Source organism: Scardinius erythrophthalmus, assembly GCF_964197995.2.
Source record: "Scardinius erythrophthalmus genome assembly, chromosome: 21".
Taxonomy (NCBI): domain Eukaryota; kingdom Metazoa; phylum Chordata; class Actinopteri; order Cypriniformes; family Leuciscidae; genus Scardinius; species Scardinius erythrophthalmus.
The window spans coordinates 13,795,654-13,819,665 of NC_138241.1; the positions used below are offsets into that span (position 1 = coordinate 13,795,654).

Genomic DNA, 24,012 nt, shown 5'->3' on the forward strand with positions numbered 1-24,012 from the left:
CTTTTTTATTGTATTTGTCACTGCCACCTTCTGTAGGCTATTTATTAATTTAACTCAGCAACACTTTACAGACACTTTTTACTGCCGCTTCTTCAGACACTGAGACTTCTACCTCAGTATTCGTACTCAAGAAGACTACTTACTATTCTTACTTTTTTTACTTTATCATATTTGTTACTGCCACTTATTTATTGTTCTGCCTACGACATAGCATGCCACTTTAATATTCCAGTGCCCACTACTTTGAGTTTATATTTGTGGTTATGCTTACTAAATGTGTGTATGGTCCTGTTAATCTTATGAAACATGTAGTTCCGGTCCTTGATTCTGATTGGCTGAGCCGAGTTCGAAGCCGTAGTAACTTATTCAACAAAATAGTAGCCTACAAGTGACCGCATTACATAGTAGTGCGCATTACGCAACTGCCATTTGTGATTTTTTTTTTTTTTTTTTTTTTTTTTGGCTACATGTGTTGGATCTCTTTGGAACTACATTGCTTGGCGGAGGATTTAAATGTGTTTTAACCACTGATCTATATAGAATGTCATTATATAGATCAGTGGTTTTAACCATAGACTGTAAAAAAAAGGGGTTTTAGTAATTAGTATTTTTTTTTGTTTTTGTTGAATGAATGAATCTTCTTTTTTTTATGGAGTAACCTTTTTATAAAAGCAATAAGCCCCTTGAAGCCGTGTTTTACAGTGGATTTAGAACAGCTAAGGGGCGTAGGCTACGCGTTTTTTTTTTTTTTTTTTTTTTTTTAACAACGCCCCTTAGCTGTTCTAAATCCACTGTAGGCTAAAACACGGCTTCAAGGGGCTTATTGCTTAAGTAAGCCTGAGCATCGTCACAAGCATTTCAGTGCCTAGTTTCCCCAAAGTAATTGTGCAAATGACAAATAAAATGCTCTTGACTTGACTGGCGAGAAGTGTGGCTCCAGCACACTATGGCCCCTGCGGCCCTTTAAGACGCTTGCTCTGGGAGGCGCTTGAGTGCAGTTCAACACACCCGCCTGACGCTCCGCTCGACGCCCAGGAAGAGAAACAGCTCACTACAAGTTTAAAGATGTCGACTCATTTGTTGTTTTAACATGTATTCTGTCGTGTATATGTTCCTGTGGTGTTATTGAGGGTAATAATGCTGGATGGTTGGACTAATGAAGTTCGGTTTGGATTTCGGCCGGTTACTGGGGCTCAGCGGTGAGTTTCACGACTGCTTGTAAACTTTGTTTCTGTCTGTCCGAGTTATAAAGTTAGTTTTCCATGAATCAGAGCGTAAAACAAAGGGCACGATATGCTTATCTCGCCGTAACGCACTTTAGTGACAGTGATATCTAATGTGAGTCAGTTTTATATAGATATAAAAGCGTATTGAAGAAATCATGATGCCACTTGCGAAGGTTTTTTAGGCTCAATGTAACCGCGGTTGTCACCCGGTTAGCTTTTATTTGTCGATGGGAATTTTGTCTAAGCCTTAATATGTGTCAAATCCATATTTAATGTTTAATATTATTAGCCTACAAAGACTAGCAAACGAACTCGAGTTAAACTCTGTTAGCCTAATCTCTCACACATTCTATATTAATTTATTTACATTTGATTAATTAAAGAAATTAAATGTATAATTTACGTTTTCCACAGGCTTTTATTTGAATTTAATTCAAATAAATCACATGCAACAGGCCCGAGAATCACAGACACTAAATGTGGTTTTAGCTGCTGATGATTTCCTGTTTGATTGTGTTTTTATTAAGAATAAACTTTTTCAGACAAACCATTTCAGATGCGTTATAATTTGTAATGGTTTTAATATTCTTGCAAATTTAAGCGCACTGGAGTTAAAGGCTGCCTCAAGTCTAATGGCAAAATTGCCTTTTCATACAATAATAAACATAAAGGTTCTTCTGTTTCTTTAGGATAATCAACAATCCTTCTTATCAAAGACCATTTGGGGTTCTTGAGTTACCCGTATTATTCTTTGGAGATTTTGATTACTTTCTTGACAAGTTCTTGATCTATGTTGGAAAATCCTAGCTGGGAGCTGCGTTTGGAACATGATCACTGGTTCCTAGTTTTTGGAATGTGGTGGCTGGTAGACCCATAGTGTCTATATATATATATATATATATATATATATATGACACACACACACACACACACATACACATAATATGTGTATGAGGCATATAGATGCCTCATTAGCAGCTGTTGGCCACTATACGTAAGCCGTTCTCCATGTTGGAACGGTCAAAGCTGGTTTGTGAACATTTGAGAGCAAGTTGACTGCAACCATAGTTAGACGCATGTATGAATATCTAAATCTGTAATAGACTTCAGCAGATGACTTTACGAAACTTAGACACAACAAGACAAAGGCTTTGGCTAACATTACATTAAAAAGTTACCATAGTTTAAAACCCAGTAATATTGAGTTAATACTTAAAAAAACAGAAACCAACACATTCCCATCTGTGAAAGGTTATCCAATTTCAAATCTCAGAGGTTTTTACAACCAGAGTTGAGAAATTTTGTGGCAACTGTGAGTGATGACAGCATCTGAAAAGATGGCTGACATGTCGATGACTTGTCCTGGGTGGTGGCATCTACATGGGAAGGCCAGCCAATGATCAGATAGAAACCTCTTAATGTTTTTTGATGAAATCTGAGAGCTTTCTGTCCCTCCATTGACAGTCTGTGCAACTACCTCTTTGACGCTTCAAAAAGTTCTTAAAGAGATTGCAAAACTAATCCAAATGAATTGAGCAGTTTAGTCCAAATTTTCTAAAGAGACTCAATCTCTTTATGTGATAAACAGATTTAATTTAGGCTTTTATTCACATATCAACTCGCACATCATTTGTGGTAAACGGAAGCTCAAGCATGTTCGCTTGACAGGTGAGAACCAATGAGGTTCATTCTCGTGTTACGCATCACGTTTGAGCATTTTGTTCTGGTCTGTCAATCGGGTTCGTTTGAGCTGCTGTTAATGTTCGCTGATCAATGTTTATATGTGAATAAAAACCTGAATTCAATCTGTTCATCGTATAAAATGATCAAGTCTCTTCAGAAAATTTGGACTAAACCGCTCAATTCATATGGATTAGTTTTACGATCCCTTTATGAAGCATCAAGTGTCAGTTGCGTAGCTGTCAATGGATGGATAGAAAGCTCTCAGAGTTCTTCATTTGTGTTCCGAAGAAGAACGAAAGTCTTGCGGGTTTGGGACGACATGAGGGTGAGTCATAATGACAGAATTTCCATTTTTGGGTGAACTAACCCTTTAAACTGGATTCTTCAGACCAGAGTTTTGGTGTCTGGGCTCTTTAAAGAACGAATACAAGGATGGTTTTATAAAAAGCTAGAGAATGAAAATTCTTTAGGGAACTTGAAAAGGTTCCCCAATGACATCAGGCTGTAAAGCCCCTTTAGCTTTTAATTGGAACCTTTTTTCATTGAGGTGTGTGTGTGTGTGTGTGTGTGTGTGTGTGTGTGTGTGTGTGTGTGTGTGTGTGTGTGTGTGTGTGTGTGTGTGTGTGTGTGTGTGTGTGTGTGTGTGTGTGTGTGTGTGTGTGTGTGTGTGTGTGTGTGTGTGTGTGTGTGTGTGTGTGTGTGTGTGTGTGTGTGTGTGTGTGTGTGTGTGTGTGTGTGTGTGTGTGTGTGTGTGTGTGTGTGTGTGTGTGTGTGTGTGTGTGTGTGTGTGTGTGTGCGTGCATTGTCATTACATGAAGTACTGCTAGTTTGTGTTGTCTAATATTGGTCTGTACTCAAAGTTGGTGGTAGAAATGTAAATATGCTTAAGAGCATGGTCCATCATTAAATGCTGAAGTGTACATAGTTTTTTTTCCCACCAGGGCTGTTGCTTTAAATTGCTATTTGCCTGTCTGTTGCATTCACAGTAAAATTATCAGAGATGTGGAAGGTTGGCAGGGTATCTACCAAGTAGCTTAAATAAACATCGTTGTTAACATTGTGACACATCCTTACGGTCCTTTTCTGCATGCAAGTATTTAGGCCACCTATTTGTAGTGTGAATCAAGATTTTCCACTGCTGTTTTAATCAAATGGATTCAGCATTCTGACTGGTGCCAGTGAAAACCGTATCAGTGGGGATCTTTTGCATGGAACAGTTTGCATGATCCAAGGAAGACGTGACTAGCCAGGGGCCACCTGCGGTTTCTGTATCTTACCTAGGTAAATCAGTTTTTTGACCGCCATTGTCACAAGGCCATCGAAGTGTGAGATGTGTCACTAAAGGGAAGTTTGCTGGTCGATGCATCACTTCTCTGCAACCGCAGGACTCGTCTCAGATCACGGCCTGCTTCATTTGCATTTGCCTGAGATTTGTGGTGCTACTTTGGCTGTGATTTATAACTGAAGGCAAACTGTGTGCATCACTTTGCTGTATGAGAACACTTCTGTGGGTATATTAAGAGTGTTGTAATGGCTAATAGGAGTGGTTGAAGACACGGAAAACGTGTTTTTTGAGCACCTAATGTATCTTCATTTCTCTGTACGAAAGGAATCAGTTAACAAGCTTGCAACATTCTGTCTCTTTCTGAAACAGGAATGTTATTGTTTGGCTAAGAAATGCAAAAAAAAAGAAAAAAAAATTGGACTTGGTCATTTTGTGTTGTTTATGTAGGTTTTCGGACATTGTGCAGATGGTTGCGTATTGTGATCATCAAAACCCTGGGCTGAATCAAGGATAAAACTATCACTGAGCTATCATGAATCACATAAAAGAAAACAAAACCTAAAAACTGGTCTGAAAACCATTTGCTTAGATTAGCTAATGGCAAAATCCAAATATCTGTCATTGGACGATCTTCAGAGAAAGTATTGTTTTACTAGGCCGTTGTTTAAATGGCTTTCTTGTGGAATGTTTTGAGCTGTGTAGTTCATGTGAGGCCGTGTAGCTTAGAGAAATGTCTGCAAGGTCTAATTTTACCATTGCAGCAAGGAAACTTTAAGATAGCTGACAAATGAATTGCAATCCTGCAGGGCTTTAGGTCCCATGTTTGTTGAGGGAGTGTGTTTTTCTTTTTGCTGATAACTCTTTTTCCCAGTGGTTTAGTTGGCTTTTCTGTGGCAGACATGATGTGAAATTAAAATCTTTGCACAGCTTGACCCTGCAAATGCTAATTAAACAAAACCATCTGCAGTCAAGGTTAAAAATATAGCCTATGACATGGGCCTCTGTGGCTAATGCAATTAGAGAAGTAAAAACCAAGACTTTATTATGAGGAAAGTTTTCAAGGGTTTGTAACAATTTGACTGAAATGTCATTTCATAGTCACAATGAAATGAATGGTATTTTCTTATTGTGAGTGTGTCGTGAGCATTTGGAGTGAATAAAGAACTAGGAAATGGTAGGCCTAAATGTTGGGATTTGTGGCTTGTGTTGATTCTCTTTTCTGCATTATTGAATGTTTTAATTCTCAAAAAGTGTGATGTTGGCTAAGGCTAAAGTCATTCTCTTTGCTTGATTTGGGGGACTTTGGACTTATGGATTGTTTTCTCTGGATCTTTCCACAGGCTCCAGTGATGAAAGGCCAGAGAAGATGGACACAGGTGCTCAGAATGACCACATGCTCTCACAGGTACAAGAACACTGGGCTTTTTTCATGAATTGTTACATTAAATCAGAAATGAGAATGAGAGGTCAAAAGACCTGCATGTTTCTCTGTTGTTTTTGAATGAACTGCTTTCATATGTTTTCTGACTATTAGTTTTAAGTCTGAAATTTAATGAACTTAATTCAGGTCTTTTACTATCTGGCTATCTTTTTAACTATACCTGATTGATTGCTGCATAGCGACATGTATAGTGGCCTTAAAAGTGTAGGCTATCTGAAAATTGTAAGTATGTGTTATATATATATATATATATATATATATATATATATATATATATATATATATATATATATATATATATTCAAACATTACATTTGAATGAATTTATTTTCAAAAAAATCAGTTTTGAATGAATGATTCGATGACATTTCACTTGCTTCATTACTGGATGAACAGCATTTAAAAAAAAAAAACAACAACTCATGAGTGAATGATTCAAAGACACTTATACATTTTTTTAATAGTCAGCTGTCACCACCTAGTGATGTAACAATACAATAGTTTTTTTTTTTTTTGAAGCACCAACTTGCTTTCATAAGGTGATTGTTCTCTATTTTGACCGGTACCGTAGAGATCAGTGTTTATATCTGAACTATAACATTTTAATATCCCAGTACTTATGTGATAATTTGAATTTATGTAATAGAAACAACGATACTGTGTTGTTCCCAATGTGTTTTGGAGAAAAACATTTATTTCATAATGTGAATTTATTTTTTACATTTTTTTTTTATTTCCACTTTCAATTCTTTTACTTCAATAAAAGGTTAGATTTTTGCATTTAGTTTAAATAAAATATCAAAAGGATAAACAATGCAAATTTATTTTTTTACAGCCATCTTTAATCATATTTACCAAGGCGGCAAATAATTCTGACCAGCGATAGATAGATAGATAGATAGATAGATAGATAGATAGATAGATAGATAGATAGATAGATAGATAGATAGATAGATAGATAGATAGATAGATTTCTACAAAAACATTAAGCAGCACTATTGTTATCAGCATTGATGATGATAATAATAAAGATGCTTCTTGAGCAGCAAATCAGCATATTAGAATGATTTCTGAAGGATCATGTGACACTGAAGACTGGAGTAATGATGCTGAGAATTCAGCTTTGACGTCACAGGAACAAATTAAATTGTAAAATATATGAAACTAGAAAAGTTATTTTAGATTGTAATAATATTTAAAAATAACAGTAATAACAGTAAAACAATATTACTGTTTTGATGATATTTTTGATCAAATAAATATAGCCTTTATGAGCATAAGAGACTTCTTTCCAAAAAAAAAAAAAAAGTGAATGAACTTTATCTTTTAGTCATGTCTCAACAAATCATTTGGGTCAAGGTCGGGTTGGTATGCTCCAAACAGAGTTACTCCCAGCATATTCTTTGCAGTTGTTTTGAGGCTCTTTTGTTCCAAGAAACACTGTTATTTAGTGAATGCATCACATTCATTGCTGATACTTTCAAATGGCTTATCTACCCATGATAGTGTGCATTCTTCTACAGGCTGTATAATATCAGACATTGTAAGAGTTGTCTGCTCACACAAAACTGTTACACTGCAGTCATCTTTAAGAATTAAAGCTTTGAGTTACATTTTATTTGGTTAACCACTCATAGTGAGCACAACACTGGCTTCAAACATTTGTGCTTTGTCAATCAGCATATGGATTTATAGAGGCCAAAGTCCCCCACAGTGGTTTTGCAACATTTTCAACCTTGTTTTAGTGCCTACAACTAAAGAAGACTTTCTCAAATAGGGTAAAATTCCTTTTTTAAGGACATGCAGTACTCTGAAACAGACCTCTGTTTGCTGCTATTTTGCTCAGTTTTTTTTTCTGAAGCAAATAAAGTACCTGCGTGTCTGTTTGTTCCTGATACCCTGTCTCATTTGGGTTTGTGTATGTTCTACAGGATGTCTTAAATGGTGAGGAGGGTCTTAGTGAGGAAGAGAAGGCCAGACGGAAAGCAGAGAGGCGCAAAGCCAAGAGGAAGGTGAGAGGAGTTTCACTTTGCCACACTAAGTATAAGAATGAATCACCTTTAACACAGTTTACTGTCAGGGCAGATCTATTATGCATTGTTTTTAAAATTTTGTTCTTATTGTGAACAGAGCCATTAATAAGATGGATTTTATTGCAAGCATTGTGTTGCTGGCCAAAAAAAAAAAAAAGATTTCTTCTTTTTTTTTTCTTTTTTTTAGCGTCAACGGCAGCGGAAGAAACTAGAACGGGTTAAAAAGGATGAAAGTGCTGAACAGGTAAATTGAAACTAGTTTAATGGTTAGGATGGTGTGAGAAGGCTTTGACACAGGATGTTTTAATACATTTCTGCAGATCAATGCATCTCATCTTTTCCTCTCTTTCAACCACAGTTATTGAGTATTTAAAAAAAGCAGGTTAAAAGTTACAACGCTCAAAGTTCAAAGCAAAGGGAGATATTTTCTTTTAAAGAAGTAGTTGTATAAGACCTACAACAAACGGCTGGTTGGGACTACACGACATTCCTCCCAGGTTAGTGACATCACAAACCCTAAAATTTACATAAACCCCGCCCCCGGAAAACGATTTATATATTATCAAGACAGAATATGCTAATCGATGACTTGAAGACAACTACACATAAGCTACATAAATTCATCAACTTACCATTCAGAAATGTTGTCTACATGTTGTCTCTTCTTCTTTAGTCTCTCCATCTTTGTCTGACTAACATAAAAGGCTAAAAGATTTAGAAATTTTCAGTGTGAGGTAATTGAAGCTGCAAAGAACAAGCTGTTGAAGCTCCGCCTTCTGTGCCGGGAGCATCAGCTCATTTGCATTTAAAGGGACACACACAAAAACAGAGCGTTTTTGGTCACCCTCAAAAAGTGACAACTTTAACATGCTATAAAAAAATCTGTGGGGTATTTTGAGCTAAAACTTCACATACACATTCTGGGGACATCAGAGACTTATTTTACATCTTGTGAAAAGGGCATTATACCACCCCTTTAAAACAATGGACCAATCAGAATTAACTGGGGGTGAGGCGTAATTTCCTTATAAACTAATTTCCTTACACGCATGCATTTTTTTTTTTTTAATGTCTGATTCGCACCAAGTCTGCATCAAAAATACAGTAAAATAGTATTACCATTTAAAATGGCTCTTTTTCTATTTTAAGATTTTACGATGTAATTTATTCCTGTGATAGTGCTGAATTTTCAGTGTCACATGGTCCTTCAGAAATCTTTATGCTGATTTGGTCCTCAAGACGAATTTCTTATCATCAGTGTTGTGCTGCTTAACATTTTAGTGGAAACTGTTACTTTTTTTTTCAAGATTCTTAAATATTATTGACCTCAAACTATTTAAAATACATGCAAATTGTATTGAACTTTTTATATTTTTGAACAGGATATTTTTGAAGGCCAGACATTTGCGTGACGCTGATGCCTTTAAATGCAGCTTACTAGTTCTATAACAGAGGCACTTTGTCTATTCTGTCATTTTTGTAACTTTAATATACTGTACATTTTATGTATACACCCCTAGCTCTATCAGCACACACTTTTAAAAATGTGATGTGATATTTCTTTTCTTTCAGGAGGAGGATGAGAATGCTGGAGCTGATTCTGAGCTCGACGAGTCTGAGGAGTCTGAGCCAGAGGAGGTGGAAGATATTGGCCTTTCAAAGGTGGAAGAGAAGCCAGTCGCTCCTCCAAGTAAAAGTCTTTCTGGACCTCCACTGGCTTCAGGGAACAAAAGCAACCGGCAGCCGACGGCCCGTTCTAGTGAGGAGGTATGAACATGGAGACAACCATACTGCCATAGCTGATGGACTTCCAGAGTTTGCTGTTTGAATGTTTTATTGTTTAAATTGCTGACTCTGACACTGTTTCCTCATGTTCAGGACCCAGGATGGGATGTGAACAGTGCTTTTGTTGCCAATGCTGTCAATCACATTCGACCCAAAGCTAAAAGTAAAGGAGCTCACAAGTCGAAAGAGAACAAGGAAAATGAGAGCAGGACTGGAGAAGTGAGTTTAAGTGTTTATTCAGTGTCCTGTGGTTTGTTGCCATCTGTGGGGCTGAACATACTCTTGTGTTGTAAAGGTGGAGCCCGCTGAACCTGGGCGTTGGGATTATTGGGCATTAAAGTAGTTTAAAAATCTGTAAGGTGCTGTCACTGTCGACTTTGAATGACAGCTTTTATTCTTTCAGCTGGTAGAGCTGCCACTGTTGTGACAGATTGCATGTTTCACCATACTATGCATCTACCCAGCAAGCCCAGTTCATATTATGCTGGATGTACACTGCTCGATTTTCACACGCTACAATACAGTCTAGTGTCCAGGGATGGGTACCGAAACCCGGTATTAAACGGGCCCCGGTGCTGAATTATGAAAGACCGCTGGATCGATAAGCTCGGACGTTATCGGTTCTGCTGTCGGTACTGGAGAAGTGCTATTTATTATTGCTATTAAGAAATTATTATCTTGCAAATTTTATCTCGCCAGCCACTTCTATATATAATAATATTGAACCATTTGTCTGTGGTGCATTTTTGCTAAAGAGAGAGAGTGTGTGTGTGTGTAAGAGAGATAGCGATCTTTCACGCGGAGCCACGGCGCGCACAACACAACAGCCCTGCTTAATGAGTGACGATGAGAACTAAACATTCAAACGGTTACACTTTAGATCTTTGATATTAAACAAATTTTATTTTAGATTTAGATTTTGGCTTCCAATGATTATAAAAAAGATATTTGAGGTATAACCATTAAAAACTAAAGCCGCATTCATTCTGTCTAGCACAACTTCCTTCCCTTCACAGCGGTGTGCTGTCATTTCTCATTGTAATTCAGAAAATGATGCGTAATGATAATTAGATCTACATTTGGTCTTAGAGGCAGCAGTCTAATAAACCTGCGGACGATTGCTCCATTAATGTGAATCGAACAACAAAAGGCAAAGAGAAAATCAGTCGCAGCTCTTGAATGAATAATATTGGCTTTTATAAGCTTTAATCGGTTTATGATAAACTATGCAGTGCTATTTTACATCTGATTTTATTAGATGTCTTTTTAGTCCATATTACTCCTGAACAGTAATGTCAGTAGACATTACTGAAATTAAAGCACTGGGTATATAATTTGTTTTATTTTATACTTTTTTTTTTGTTTGACCATGTGTTTGTACTTTGTTTTTGGTGTCCTATGTCTTCTGTATATAAAACACAAAAGCCTGCACCCTTCTGCATAACATACATGTTTTATTTGTTTTGTTAAAGCATTGCTTTTTCTTTTGCTATAGATATTAAGTATACATTTCAAAATATAAAGCATAATTAATTACGTTCTATTTATTTTCCTTTTTAATATAACAAAAAGAACCGATAAGAATACCGTTAAAGTACCGGATCGATAAGGAGTATCGTTAAGAGTAGTAATACCGTTAAAACCTTTAACGATACCCTTCCCTACTAGTGTCTGTTTAGTTTCTGCTCTGTGCACATTACATAGCAACAGGGGGTCACATATTACACAACATTTCAATAGGAAGAATTGCAGACAACTCTGTCTGGTCTACGTTTCATAACCACACACAGGAAATAGCATTAAATCACGTGTGGGACGGGTTCTTGTGCGAGACTAGACTTCTTGTTGAAATGATGAAAAAAAAAAAGAATACAAATGAGAGAATGGTTGCTTGCAGAATCCATGCTTGTAATGTTCTGTTGCAGGTCTATGAATCTCCCTGTAAACTTTCTCTTGCCCTGTATCTTGCTCTCTTATTGGCTGTAGGTCATCACGTATTTAATTTCCAATCAACACACACTTTTCAGGTCCAGATATTTAGCAGTCTAAATATTTCAGATATTTCAAATATTTTCTTTGATCATACACTATGCAATTGTCACATGAACAAGCCCTGGTTGCCTCCTGATTTTGCACATTTGTTTATTTCCACAACTGTCGCTAAAATGGGGGCTAAAATCGTGCAGTGTCTCTACCCGGCATCAGTTTGATTTATTGCAGGGTCTCATTTCTTTCAGTTGCGTTGTGCTCTTATGACATATCAACATTAAAATAGACTTAAAAAGCATCTTTTGCAGCGATTTTTGTGTGAGCATATTAGTGAAAACCCATGACCACTCGGTGAGTTTCAGGTCTTTGTAAACGAAAGTTTAATGCGTTTTATGAAGTATTGTTCCAGGACACCTATACACCCATTCTAGAGGTTTTGGGGAAAGCGAAAGAAACCTAAAATTCTCGGGACAGCAGCATGTGTCCAAATCTTAATCTTAACCGTTCTATTTCATCAGAAACGATCTGTAAACAGGGCTTTAAGTGTAAAATACCGAACTTGCCCTTTAACATCTGAGGAAACGTGTATGAACTTTATTTTTAACAAAGTTCCAGTCAAATCCAGTAAGACGCACTTCATTTTACTGTGGATTCGTTTATAAACAAGACATAGTTCGACACAGGCTTTTTAGAGACTGAAAATAAAAGATGATGCAATGATGACTATTGTCCCTGACAGAAATGTCCCAAGAATAGGCAATAAGAGAGACAGTGTGACAAACAATGGTACATTCATTCATAATTCTGTTTACACGAAACACTTAGTCTTCCTTTTGTCAACTTTAACTATGATACTTAAACTTTATTTGCCACAAACATGGCTTATGAACCATTTGTAATATGCATACATTTTGAACATTGTTGGCAAGTGTTATAACTAATTTACTTTTTTTTTTAACAAAGTTTTCAAATATTTCACAGTACTGCACAATGTTACTGTATTTTGGATCAAATAAATGCAGCCTTGATGAACATAAGAAATTTGTTTCAAAAACATTGTACTACGGTAGTAAATTATGATTTGGCATGTGGTAATTATAATCCATTATAATTATTACATGGCTTGGTTGAATTCTAATGTAGAATAAAGCCTTACACATTGAGTAGACTATTAGAATTGAGATGCAGCCAATGCTTTTGGGTTATGTCACATTCTTCCTGATTTTGTCACACAGCACTGTTTGTTCATACTTTTGGTATTTGCATATTTGAATGTCTTTCATGCAGCTTTAAATGTGCTTCCTTTTCGCTTTAACAAAATAGATAAGTCAGTTATTTCAGTGGTAATCAGTAGCATGCCTATGTGATGCACGTACATTGTTGAAAATAACCCGTAATTAATGTATTATCCTTGTATATTATTGTAATATATCATTAACCCACAATTAATATATTGAACTTTTTTTTTTTAACAGGTCATTGGCTTATCAGATGCTAAAACTAAAAGAAGTGCCTTACTAGTAGGTGTGTAATTCTTTTTCTTTCTCACACACAAAAAAACACATTACTTGTCAGATCAGAGAAAGGATGTATGTCCAGTATGTGATTTATTTATTTATTTATTTATTTATTTATTTATTTATTTATTTATTTATTTATTTTTTTTTTTTTTTTTTTTTTTTTTTATTATTATTATTATTATTATTATTATTTTTTGTAGTTCAGCCCAAAATTTAAATTGTCATTATTTGCTTACTGTTATGTTGTTTCAAACTTCTATGGTTTCTTTCTTCCATGGAGCATAGAACGTGAAAATTTGAAAAAGTCCTGGACACTCTTTGGAAAACTAATTAAATTTCATCAACTGGCTTCAGACGACCTTTGCGTTCTCGCAAGAAATTTTGGGTTTCCTCGCAAAACCTTTGCATTCTCCCGAGGAACTTTGGGTTTCCTCGCAAAACCTTTGCATTCTCCCAAGAAACTTTGGGTTTCCTCGCAAAACCTTTGCGTTCGCCTGAGAAACTTTGGGTTTCCTCGCAAAACCTTTGCATTCGCCTGAGAAACTTTGGGTGTTCTTGCAAAACCTTCACATTCTCTTGAGAAACTTTGGGTTTCCTCGCAAAACCTTTGCGTTCTCCTGAGAAACTTTGGGTGTTCTTGCGTTCTCCCGAGAAACTTTGTGTTTCCATGCAAAACCTTTGCGTTGTCCTGAGAAACTTTGGGTTTCCTCACAAAACCTTTGCATTCTCCCAAGAAACTTTGGGTTTCCTCGCAAAACCTTTGCGTTGTCCTGATAAACTTTGGGTTTCCTCGCAAAACCTTTGCATTCTCCCAAGAAACTTTGGGTTACCTCGCAAAACCTTTGCGTTCTCCTGAGAAACTTTGTGTTTCCTCGCAAAACCCTTTGCGTTCTCCCGAGGAACCCTTTGCACTGTCCTGAGAAACTTTGGGTTTCCTCGCAAAACCTTTGCATTCTCCCAAGAAACTTTGGGTTTCCTCGCAAAACCTTTACGTTCTCCCGAGAAACCCTTTGCACTGTCCTGAGAAACTTTGGGTTTCCTCGCAAAACCTTTGCGCTCACCTGAGAAACTTTGGGTTTCCTCGCAAAACCTTTGCGCTCACCTGAGAAACCCTTTGCACTGTCCTGAGAAACTTTGGGTTTCCTAGCAAAACCTTTGCATTCTCCCAAGAAACTTTGGGTTTCCTCGCAAAACCTTTGCGTTCTCCCGAGAAACTTTGTGTTTCCTCGCAAAACCCTTTGCGTTCTCCCGAGGAACCCTTTGCACTGTCCTGAGAAACTTGGGGTTACCTCGCAAAACCTTTGCCTTCTCCTGTGAAACTTTGGGTTTCCTCGCAAAACCTTTGCGCTCACCTGAGAAACTTTGGGTTTCCTCGCAAAACCTTTGCGTTCGCCTGAGAAACTTTGGGTTTCCTCGCAAAACCTTTGCGTTCGCCTGAGAAACTTTGGGTTTCCTCGCAAAACCTTTGCGTTCGCCTGAGAAACTTTGGGTGTTCTTGCAAAACCGTCACATTCTCCTGAGAAACTTTGGGTGTTCTTGCAAAACCTTTGCGTTCACCTGAGAAACTTTGGGTTTCCTCGCAAAACCTTTGCGCTCACCTGAGAAACTTTGGGTTTCCTTGCAAAACCTTTGCGCTCACCTGAGAAACTTTGGGTTTCCTCGCAAAACCTTTGCGTTCTCCCGAGAAACTTTGTGTTTCCTCGCAAAACCCTTTGCGTTCTCCCGAGGAACCCTTTGCACTGTCCTGAGAAACTTGGGGTTACCTCGCAAAACCTTTGCCTTCTCCTGTGAAACTTTGGGTTTCCTCGCAAAACCTTTGCGCTCACCTGAGAAACTTTGGGTTTCCTAGCAAAACCTTTGCATTCTCCCAAGAAACTTTGGGTTTCCTCGCAAAACCTTTGCGTTCTCCCGAGAAACTTTGTGTTTCCTCGCAAAACCCTTTGCGTTCTCCCGAGGAACCCTTTGCACTGTCCTGAGAAACTTGGGGTTACCTCGCAAAACCTTTGCCTTCTCCTGTGAAACTTTGGGTTTCCTCGCAAAACCTTTGCGCTCACCTGAGAAACTTTGGGTTTCCTAGCAAAACCTTTGCATTCTCCCAAGAAACTTTGGGTTTCCTCGCAAAACCTTTGCGTTCTCCCGAGAAACTTTGTGTTTCCTCGCAAAACCCTTTGCGTTCTCCCGAGGAACCCTTTGCACTGTCCTGAGAAACTTGGGGTTACCTCGCAAAACCTTTGCCTTCTCCTGTGAAACTTTGGGTTTCCTCGCAAAACCTTTGCGCTCACCTGAGAAACTTTGGGTTTCCTCGCAAAACCTTTGCGTTCGCCTGAGAAACTTTGGGTTTCCTCGCAAAACCTTTGCGTTCGCCTGAGAAACTTTGGGTTTCCTCGCAAAACCTTTGCGTTCGCCTGAGAAACTTTGGGTGTCCTTGCAAAACCTTTGCGTTCTCCCGAGAAACTTTGGGTGTTCTTGCAAAACCTTTGCGTTCACCTGAGAAACTTTGGGTTTCCTCGCAAAACCTTTGCGCTCACCTGAGAAACTTTGGGTTTCCTTGCAAAACCTTTGCGCTCACCTGAGAAACTTTGGGTTTCCTCGCAAAACCTTTGCGTTCGCCTGAGAAACCCTTTGCACTGTCCTGAGAAACTTTGGGTTTCCTAGCAAAACCTTTGTGTTCGCCTGAGAGACTTTGGGTGTTCTTGCAAAACCGTCACGTTCTCCTGAGAAACTTTGGGTTTCCTCGCAAAACCTTTGCATTCTCCTGAGAAACTTAGGGTTTCCTTGCAAAACCTTTGCGCTCACCTGAGAAACTTTGGGTTTCCTCTCAAAACCTTTGCATTCGCCTGAGAAACCCTTTGCACTGTCCTGAGAAACTTTGGGTTCTCTTACGAGAGGTTCTCTCGTATTGCGTAAGCTCTGCTTACGCAGCGGGAAAAGCCTTCTTTTCTCGAGATACTGAAACCAAAAATTATCCTTAATTTCATATATTGTCAACGCAGTGCGGCTGCAGGCAGCTGAGCTAGAGCGGCATACTGCGCGCTCATTGGCTGCCGCGCGGCAACTGCTTAAGCCTACCAGTGAGCCTGGCGTGACGTAACGCCCAATGAGGGCGCGCACGACCTTGCGCGTCATAGCCCGCCAGAATGGGCGGCGTCAGAGCGTATATAAGGAAGGCTCGTAGGCTATATTCTCTGATTTCTGTCTTTTCAGCGAAGCACTCGCATCGCTGGTCTCTGAGAGGAAACCGTCGCCGTGGCCTTCTTGGATCAAGCTAACGAGCCAGCTTAGGACAGCCTGAGGAAGCCGGACGATCTCTTCGCCGCCTTCAGCCTGCCGTGCCAGCTCAGCTATCCGGCGATACATATCCTTCCGTGTTAAGCTCTTTGTGTGTATTGCTTTTCTCCGCAGCACTCTAAAAGAGCACGAGGCGTTGTTTCAAATGCCTCGCACCACGTGCGGCTCATGCCGCTCACCGCTCAGCGACGGAGACCGCCATCTTCTCTGCGCTCTCTGCCTGGGACGGGATCATGCAGCCGTCGCGTTTTCCTCGGGCGGCTGCGAATGCTGTGAAGAGCTGCAGATGTCGACCCTGCGGGCTCGACTCGCCCTCTTTTCAGACGCCGCTCCTGCCGTTGCTGGGCCGCGTAAGAAAAAACGCCGCTCACAACGCCCACCGGAGCCTGAGACACGAGCCAAGGCCTCGCCGGAGCCTCTCCCGCGAGCCTCGCTCTCTCCCTCTCCGCCCCCGCTCCCCGACGCGCAGCCGACGGCTCTCGCCCTCGATGCCGTCGACACAGCGGATGAAGCGGACGACAACGATCGGCTGGACACATGCTCCTTGTTAGCGTCGGACAGCGAGGCGTGGTCCGGCTCCGCCCGATCCACCTCCTCCACCAGAGCTTCCAGCAGGGCTCCCGCCGGAGTGGAGGCCGAGCTTCTCCACCTCCTCACTATGGCGGTCGAGCGTTTGGGCCTCGAGTGGTCTGCACCGGAGGTACCCCCGCCTAACAGGCTTGATGGATGCTTCCTGACCACCGGTCGCCAGGCTCCAGCGTCTAGACCGGCGCCGTTTCTGCCTGAGCTCCACGACGAGCTTTCTAAATCCTGGAACGCTCCAGTTTCGGCCAGACTCCGCTCTCCGGCCTCATCGACTCTCTCCCGCGTGGACGGAGCTACGGAGAAGGGGTATGACCGGATTCCACCGGTCGAACAGGCGGTTGCAGCGCATCTTTGCCCCCCATCCGCGAGATGGCGCTCAAAGGTTGCCCTCCCGTCCAAAGCCTGCAGGACTACTTCGGCGTTCGCCAGCCGCGCTTTCTCCGCCGCTGGGCAAGCCGCCTCAGCCCTGCACACTATGGCGGTCCTTCAAGTTCTCCAGGCGGACCTCCTCCGCCAGCTTGACGAGGGAGAACTGGACAGATCGGCCCTAACCAACCTGCGCAGTGCGACGGACCTTTCCCTTCGCACGACCAAGACAGCAGCCCAAGCGATCGGACGATCCATGGCTTCGCTGACCGTCATCGAGCGCCACCTTTGGTTAACTCTCGCCGATATGGGGGAACAAGAGCGATCCGTCTTCCTGAACGCCCCGCTCTCGCCTACTGGTCTCTTCGGCCCGGCAGTGAGCGGCCTCGTGGACCGTTTTTCTGAGGTACAGAAAGCGTCACAGGCCATGAACCTCTTCCTGCCCCGCCGCTCGAGCTCCGCTGCAGGCCGCTCTAGCCAGCCTCCTGCACGCAGCTCCGCACAGCGGCCGTCTCGACCCCCAGACTCTAAGCAGCGCCAGCGCGGCCGCCCCAGGTCCCGCTCCACCAGCCAGCACAGGCCGCCGCCCCCGCGTGGGCCTCGGCCTAAGGTAACGCTGAAGCCCGAGCCTGCTAAGTCCTCCTAGCACCCGTCGGGAGGAAAAGACGGGCGGCTCCCGCCGCGGCCGGACCACCGTCGAAACTAAGATGTATCCCTCTGCCAGTCCCCTTGTCAAAGGCTACTGCAGTAGTGCCCACAGCAGCCAACGAGCCAGTTTCGCAACTCTCTCGCCTGCACACAAACGCCGTTTTTACGGCGACCCAGATAAATCGAATAAAGAGCGTAATGTCTGGTCAGACGGCTCACGCCGTCAGTGTTATGAGTGTAGTAAATATGCCCACTTCCCAGTGCTCATCACTACACACAAGCACAAATTCCCCTGTGTACACCACAGAGTGCACTCACATAAGGCGCGCTACGGCCGCTCGAGTGATAACTGTAGGTCACGTGCCCACACTTCAGTGCTCACACCTACACAGTGCTCGCTCTGTCCCACACGCTTGGGTAACGGAACATTCTGCCACTGGCCGCGTGTTAATACAGAGCCCTGTGCCCGCTACACAGCACGCACACTCTCAGCTAAACATGTACGAGCCAGCCACCGGCTGTGTGTTAATAAAGAGCCCTGTGCCCGCTACACAGCACGCACACTCTCAACTAAACATGCACGAGCCAGCCACCGACGGTGTGCTAATAAAGAGCCCTGTGCCCGCTACACAGCGCGCGCACCCTCATGTAAACACGCACAAGTCAGCCACCGGCTGTGTAATAATAAAGAGCTCTGTGCCCGCTTTACAGCACGCACACTCTCCGATAAACATCCACGAGCCCGCCCCGCTTCTGCGCCGCGAGCCGTCTCACAAAGCGCTCTCTCACAGCGCTGTTCAGCCGGCTGCCGCCATCTGCGAACCCCCGTTCCCCCTCACTGCCACTGCGCGATTCGCGCTTACACCGCCACAGATTCCCCGTCCCGCGCTGCGCGACGAGCGAGAGTCAGAGGCGATTCGACCCCTAGCTATGAGTGCGAATGCATGGAAAGCTATCCAGGGTGTGTCGAAGTGGGTACTGAACACAGTGATAAAGGGCTATTCGCTTCAATTCGCTCGCCGCCCTCCGCGCTATCGCGCTCGGGCCGAGACTACAGTGAAAGCGGATGCAGCGCATCTGCTTCACACAGAAATAGCGAATTTGCTGCGCAAAGGGGCGATAGAACGGGTTCTCCCTCCGGGTTCCGAGGCAGGCGTATACAGCCGCTATTTCCTCGTACCCAAGAAGGGCGGAGCACTCAGACCTATATTGGATCTGAGATATTTGAACAAAACGCTTATGAAACGGCCGTTCAAAATGCTCACAACCAGTCAAATCCTCGCGCAGATTCGCCCGGGGGACTGGTTCATATCTCTCGACCTGAAAGACGCGTACTTTCAGATTCAGATTATACCCCGTCACAGGCCATTCTTGAGATTCGCCTTCGACGGCCAGGTATATCAGTACACTGTCCTGCCGTTCGGCCTATCCCTGGCACCCCGTACATTTACGAAGTGCATGGATGCGGCTCTCGCACCCCTGAGATCGAGGGGAATGCGAATCCTGAACTATCTGGACGATTGGCTGATTATAGCGCACTCGGCGGAGGAACTAGTTTCCCACAGAGAAGCGCTTCTCGGTCACCTGCAAAGCTTGGGTCTTTCCGTGAACTGGGACAAGAGCTCTTTAGCCCCCAGCCAGTCTATCACTTTTCTGGGTATAGACCTGGACTCGGCGGCAATGACAGCCAGACTGTCCGCACAGCGCGCGCGCTGTGTTCGACACCTCGCCGCCTCCTTTCAGGAGGGAAAAGTTTTTCCATTGAAAACTTTTCAGAGGTTGCTGGGCCACATGGCATCAGCAGCAGCTGTCCTGCAGCTGGGTTTACTCCGAATGCGTCCGCTTCAACGCTGGCTAAAAACGGAAACGCCCCGCAAAGCATGGATTTCAGGCCGTACTCCAATCAGAGTGACTCAGCGCTGTGTTACAGCCCTGCAGCCCTGGCTGACGGCCGAATGGTATCAGCGGGGAGTGTCGATGGGAACCATCGCACACCGCAAAGTGATCTCGACAGACGCGTCCAACATGGGTTGGGGAGCGACTCACGAAGGCAGTCCGATTTGCGGCCCGTGGTCGAATACGGAGAAAGACCTTCACATAAACTGTCTAGAGATGCTGGCGGTCGAGAGAGCGTTGAAGCACTTTCTACCGCTTATACGGGGACACCATGTGCTAGTTCGCTCGGACAACATGTCAGTGGTGTCGTACGTGAACCGCCAGGGTGGAATCAAATCCAGAACCCTGTGCGCGCTCGCAGAGCGTCTCCTATCCTGGGCTCAGGGCCCGTTGCGCTCCCTAAGGGCAGCTCATGTACCCGGCCGTTTGAACGACGGCCCGGACAGACTGTCCAGGGACAACGTTCCCCCAGGGGAATGGTCTCTACACCGCCAGACGATACAGACGCTTTGGCGTCGTTTCGGCGAAGCGAAAATCGACCTCTTCGCCACGAGCGAGAACGCTCAGTGCCAGAGGTTCTTCTCGAAACGGGAAGACGCGCTGGCCCAGACCTGGCCCAGCGCCCCGCTGTACGCGTTCCCACCGATCTCGATGCTAACTCAAGTGCTAGCGAGGATCAGGAGTTTGAACTGCGCAGTGCTCCTCATAGCCCCGCGTTGGGAAAACCAACCATGGTTCCCCGAGCTAATGAGACTGGCAGACACAGCCCCATGGCCGATTCCGGTGAGGAGAGATCTCCTCTCTCAAGCCCGAGGCTCGATTCTGCATCCCCATCCAGAGCACTGGTCTCTGCATGCGTGGATAATCAACGATTACTCGTTGGCTTGCCAGAAGGGGTAATTAACACGATCACGCAGTCCAGAGCCCCCTCGACGAGGCGGCTCTATGCGTCTAAATGGTCAGTGTTTAATAAGTGGTGTGTGAATAAGGGTTCTAATGCTCGAACCTGTGGAGTTCCACAGGTTCTGAAATTTCTCCAAGAGATGTTGGACGCGGGCAGGTCCCCCTCCACGCTCAAGGTTTATGTCGCGGCCATAGCAGCGTTCGCTGAGTCGGCGCGCGGCCGTGCACTGGGCAGAAATGAACTCATTACCCGCTTTCTACGCGGGGCCAGGAGAATGAACCCTCCACGGCCCCCGACGGTTCCTGTTTGGGACCTGTCCCTGGTCCTGGAGTCCTTAAGAGCGCATCCCTTTGAGCCTTTGGACTCAGTGGAGTTGAAATACTTGACGCTTAAGACCGTTTTTCTGCTAGCTCTGGCTTCAGTTAAACGTGTGGGAGATTTACACGCGCTGTCCATCAGCGCGTCGTGCCTCGAGTTTGGACCTAACGACTCGTTAGCCATTCTCAAACCGAAGCACGGCTATGTCCCCAAAGTGTTAGGCACTCCCTTCAGGACTCAGGTCGTTACCCTATCGGCTCTGCCGTCCTCCAGCAGTGAGGAAGGGGTCAACTGCCTTTGCCCGGTCAGGGCGTTAAGGTGTTATGTGACGCGCTCTGCAGCCTTCAGGTTCTCAGAGCAGCTTTTCGTTTCGTTTGGCGGGCGCACCAAGGGTCGCGCCGCTTCGAAACAGACAGTGTCCAGATGGATAGTAGACGCTATTGCAGCAGCTTATGCGTCAAAAGACCTGCAATGTCCGTTAGGCATACGGGCTCATTCCACCAGAGGCATGGCCTCATCGTGGGCATGGTCCAGTGGGATTTCCATTGATGACATTTGTAAGGCGGCGGGCTGGGCGTCCCCCTCCACATTTGTTAGGTTTTATAACCTGGAAGTTCCCGCTATGCAGGCTAAACTTCTGTCAGTCTAGTCGTGATTCGTGTCCTGCCCAAGGGTCAGGCTGTATTTCCGATTAGCTTGTCTGTTGAGCTGCACGCTCAGGGTATCAGTTAACATGAACCGGCAGTGCCGTTCTGTGTTTTTTCCCTATGTGTGCTTATGAACATGTGTTGGCCCGCACCGCTGGCCACCTGTTAATCACCTCTATGTTTTTCTATGAGTCATATGTGATTGTTAGGCTCGCACGGCGTGGACAAAGGGTTCCCGCTGCGTAAGCAGAGCTTACGCAATACGAGAGAACCTCTCGTAAGAGAACGATACTTGGTTACTCACGTAACCTCGGTTCTCTCTAGAGAGGGAACGAGTATTGCGTTCCCTGACCGTGCTGAGCCTATCGCTCGCGTCGCTTCAGTCGACAGAAAACAGAGAATATAGCCTACGAGCCTTCCTTATATACGCTCTGACGCCGCCCATTCTGGCGGGCTATGACGCGCAAGGTCGTGCGCGCCCTCATTGGGCGTTACGTCACGCCAGGCTCACTGGTAGGCTTAAGCAGTTGCCGCGCGGCAGCCAATGAGCGCGCAGTATGCCGCTCTAGCTCAGCTGCCTGCAGCCGCACTGCGTTGACAATATATGAAATTAAGGATAATTTTTGGTTTCAGTATCTCGAGAAAAGAAGGCTTTTCCCGCTGCGTAAGCAGAGCTTACGCAATACTCGTTCCCTCTCTAGAGAGAACCGAGGTTACGTGAGTAACCAAGTATCGTTTCCTAGCAAAACCTTTGCGCTCATCTGAGAAACTTTGGGTTTCCTCGCAAAACCTTTGCATTCTCCTGGGAAACTTTGGGTTTCCTTGCAAAACCTTTGCGCTCACCTGAGAAACTTTGGGTTTCCTCGCAAAACCTTTGCGCTCACCTGAGAAACTTTGGGTTTCCTCGCAAAACCTTTGCGCTCACCTGAGAAACTTTGGGTTTCCTCGCAAAACCTTTGCGTTCGCCTGAGAAACCCTTTGCACTGTCCTGAGAAACTTTGGGTTTCCTAGCAAAACCTTTGCGTTCTCCAGAGAAAAATGGCATTTGTTCGGCAAACCTTTGCGTCCCCTCACAAAACCTTTGCGTTTCTTTTTGCGTTTCTGAGAAAGTCTCAAAGTTTTCTTGGGAACACACAACTTTTGCAAGGAAATTCAGTGTATTTCTGGGAAACGCAAAACATTTACGTGACAACACAAAAGCTTTCCATCTCATTTTTCCCCCCCTTCACCATGTCCCATTAGGGGCTCCTTACTTTGGACCTTGACAGCCCTAGTCCACATTCACACTGTGTTCCATGGAAGTCAGTCAGCTACAGTCAGTACAGGTTTGGACTGACATGAGGTTGAGTGAATGACCAAATTTTAGTTTTTAGGTGAACTGTGTATTCACTCTCGAGTTTCACAGTTAATCATTTTTAAACATTTGTGCTTTTTATTCTTTACTAATGCAGTCTCCTCCATATAAGTCTGTCTTTCTTTTCACTCCAGAAAAAGGGATTCGATTAGTTCAGGAGGGCCAGTACACACAAGCTGTTAGTCTGTTTACAGAGGCCATCAAATGTGACCCGAAAGACTACAGGTGAGTGTTTGATTTGACTGAAACCATATCACATGTATTTCCATTTTTGTTGTTTTCATGAATTCACTCTATTTTGATAACAGGTTTTTTGGGAATCGCTCCTACTGCTACTGTTGTCTGGAGCAGTACCCTCTGGCCCTCGCAGATGCCGAGAAGTCCATTCACATGGCTCCTGATTGGCCCAAAGGCTATTACCGTAGGGGAAGTGCACTTATGGGGCTTAAGGTGCGACCCATTGGCATATTTATTTTTTCTCCATTTGGAGTGAATCTGCATTTAGATGAGTCAATAACTTTGCATGTGGGTTTGTTTGTAATAGAGGTACAGTGAAGCTGAGAAAGCCATGGAACAGGTGTTAAAACTAGATCGAGATTGTGAAGAAGCCGTCAATGACCTCTTGTACTCTAAAGTGCAACAACTTACGGTAAGGACTGGATCTCTTATTGTATCTCAATTGGTATACCATTGAGCTATTAGTAAGGTTTTTGGATCGATTCCCATGGAACACACTACCAAACGTATTGAAAAAATGTGTATTTTGAATGCACAAAGTTGTAGATCATTGTCATGACAAAACACATAAAAGCGAAAGATAATTAGTCCTAAATCATTTACTTATTTTAGTTTTTTCTTATTTTAAGTGGAACACCAATGGAAAAATTTAGCATTTCAGTATGACTCATCCAAATGTTATTTTTAGAGCTGCATAACTTTGGTTGGAATAAAAACAGCTTTTGTTCCATGGAAAAAAAAATTAGTCAAACAGGTTTTGAATAACAACAGGATGAGTAAATCATTCTAATTTTTGAGGGAATTATT

The 24,012-nt window shown here is 43.3% G+C and overlaps 1 protein-coding gene across 3 annotated transcripts in view; it reads left to right on the forward strand.

Annotated features, from left to right (window-relative positions):
* The first annotated feature begins 974 nt into the window (after window positions 1-974).
* The window catches only part of LOC308682231 (uncharacterized protein), a 28,597-nt gene continuing 5,559 nt past the window's right edge, over window positions 975-24,012 (forward strand). For all 3 annotated transcript variants that reach the window (XM_081351782.1, XM_081351783.1, XM_081351784.1), the window contains exons 1-10: window positions 975-1,199; window positions 5,535-5,599; window positions 7,567-7,647; window positions 7,856-7,912; window positions 9,241-9,435; window positions 9,547-9,672; window positions 12,918-12,966; window positions 23,103-23,193; window positions 23,277-23,418; window positions 23,513-23,617. In XM_081351782.1, the coding sequence (XP_081207908.1) occupies window positions 1,145-1,199; window positions 5,535-5,599; window positions 7,567-7,647; window positions 7,856-7,912; window positions 9,241-9,435; window positions 9,547-9,672; window positions 12,918-12,966; window positions 23,103-23,193; window positions 23,277-23,418; window positions 23,513-23,617 (966 nt within the window). In that variant the 5' untranslated portion in view covers window positions 975-1,144. The remainder of the gene's footprint in view (window positions 1,200-5,534; window positions 5,600-7,566; window positions 7,648-7,855; window positions 7,913-9,240; window positions 9,436-9,546; window positions 9,673-12,917; window positions 12,967-23,102; window positions 23,194-23,276; window positions 23,419-23,512; window positions 23,618-24,012) is intronic.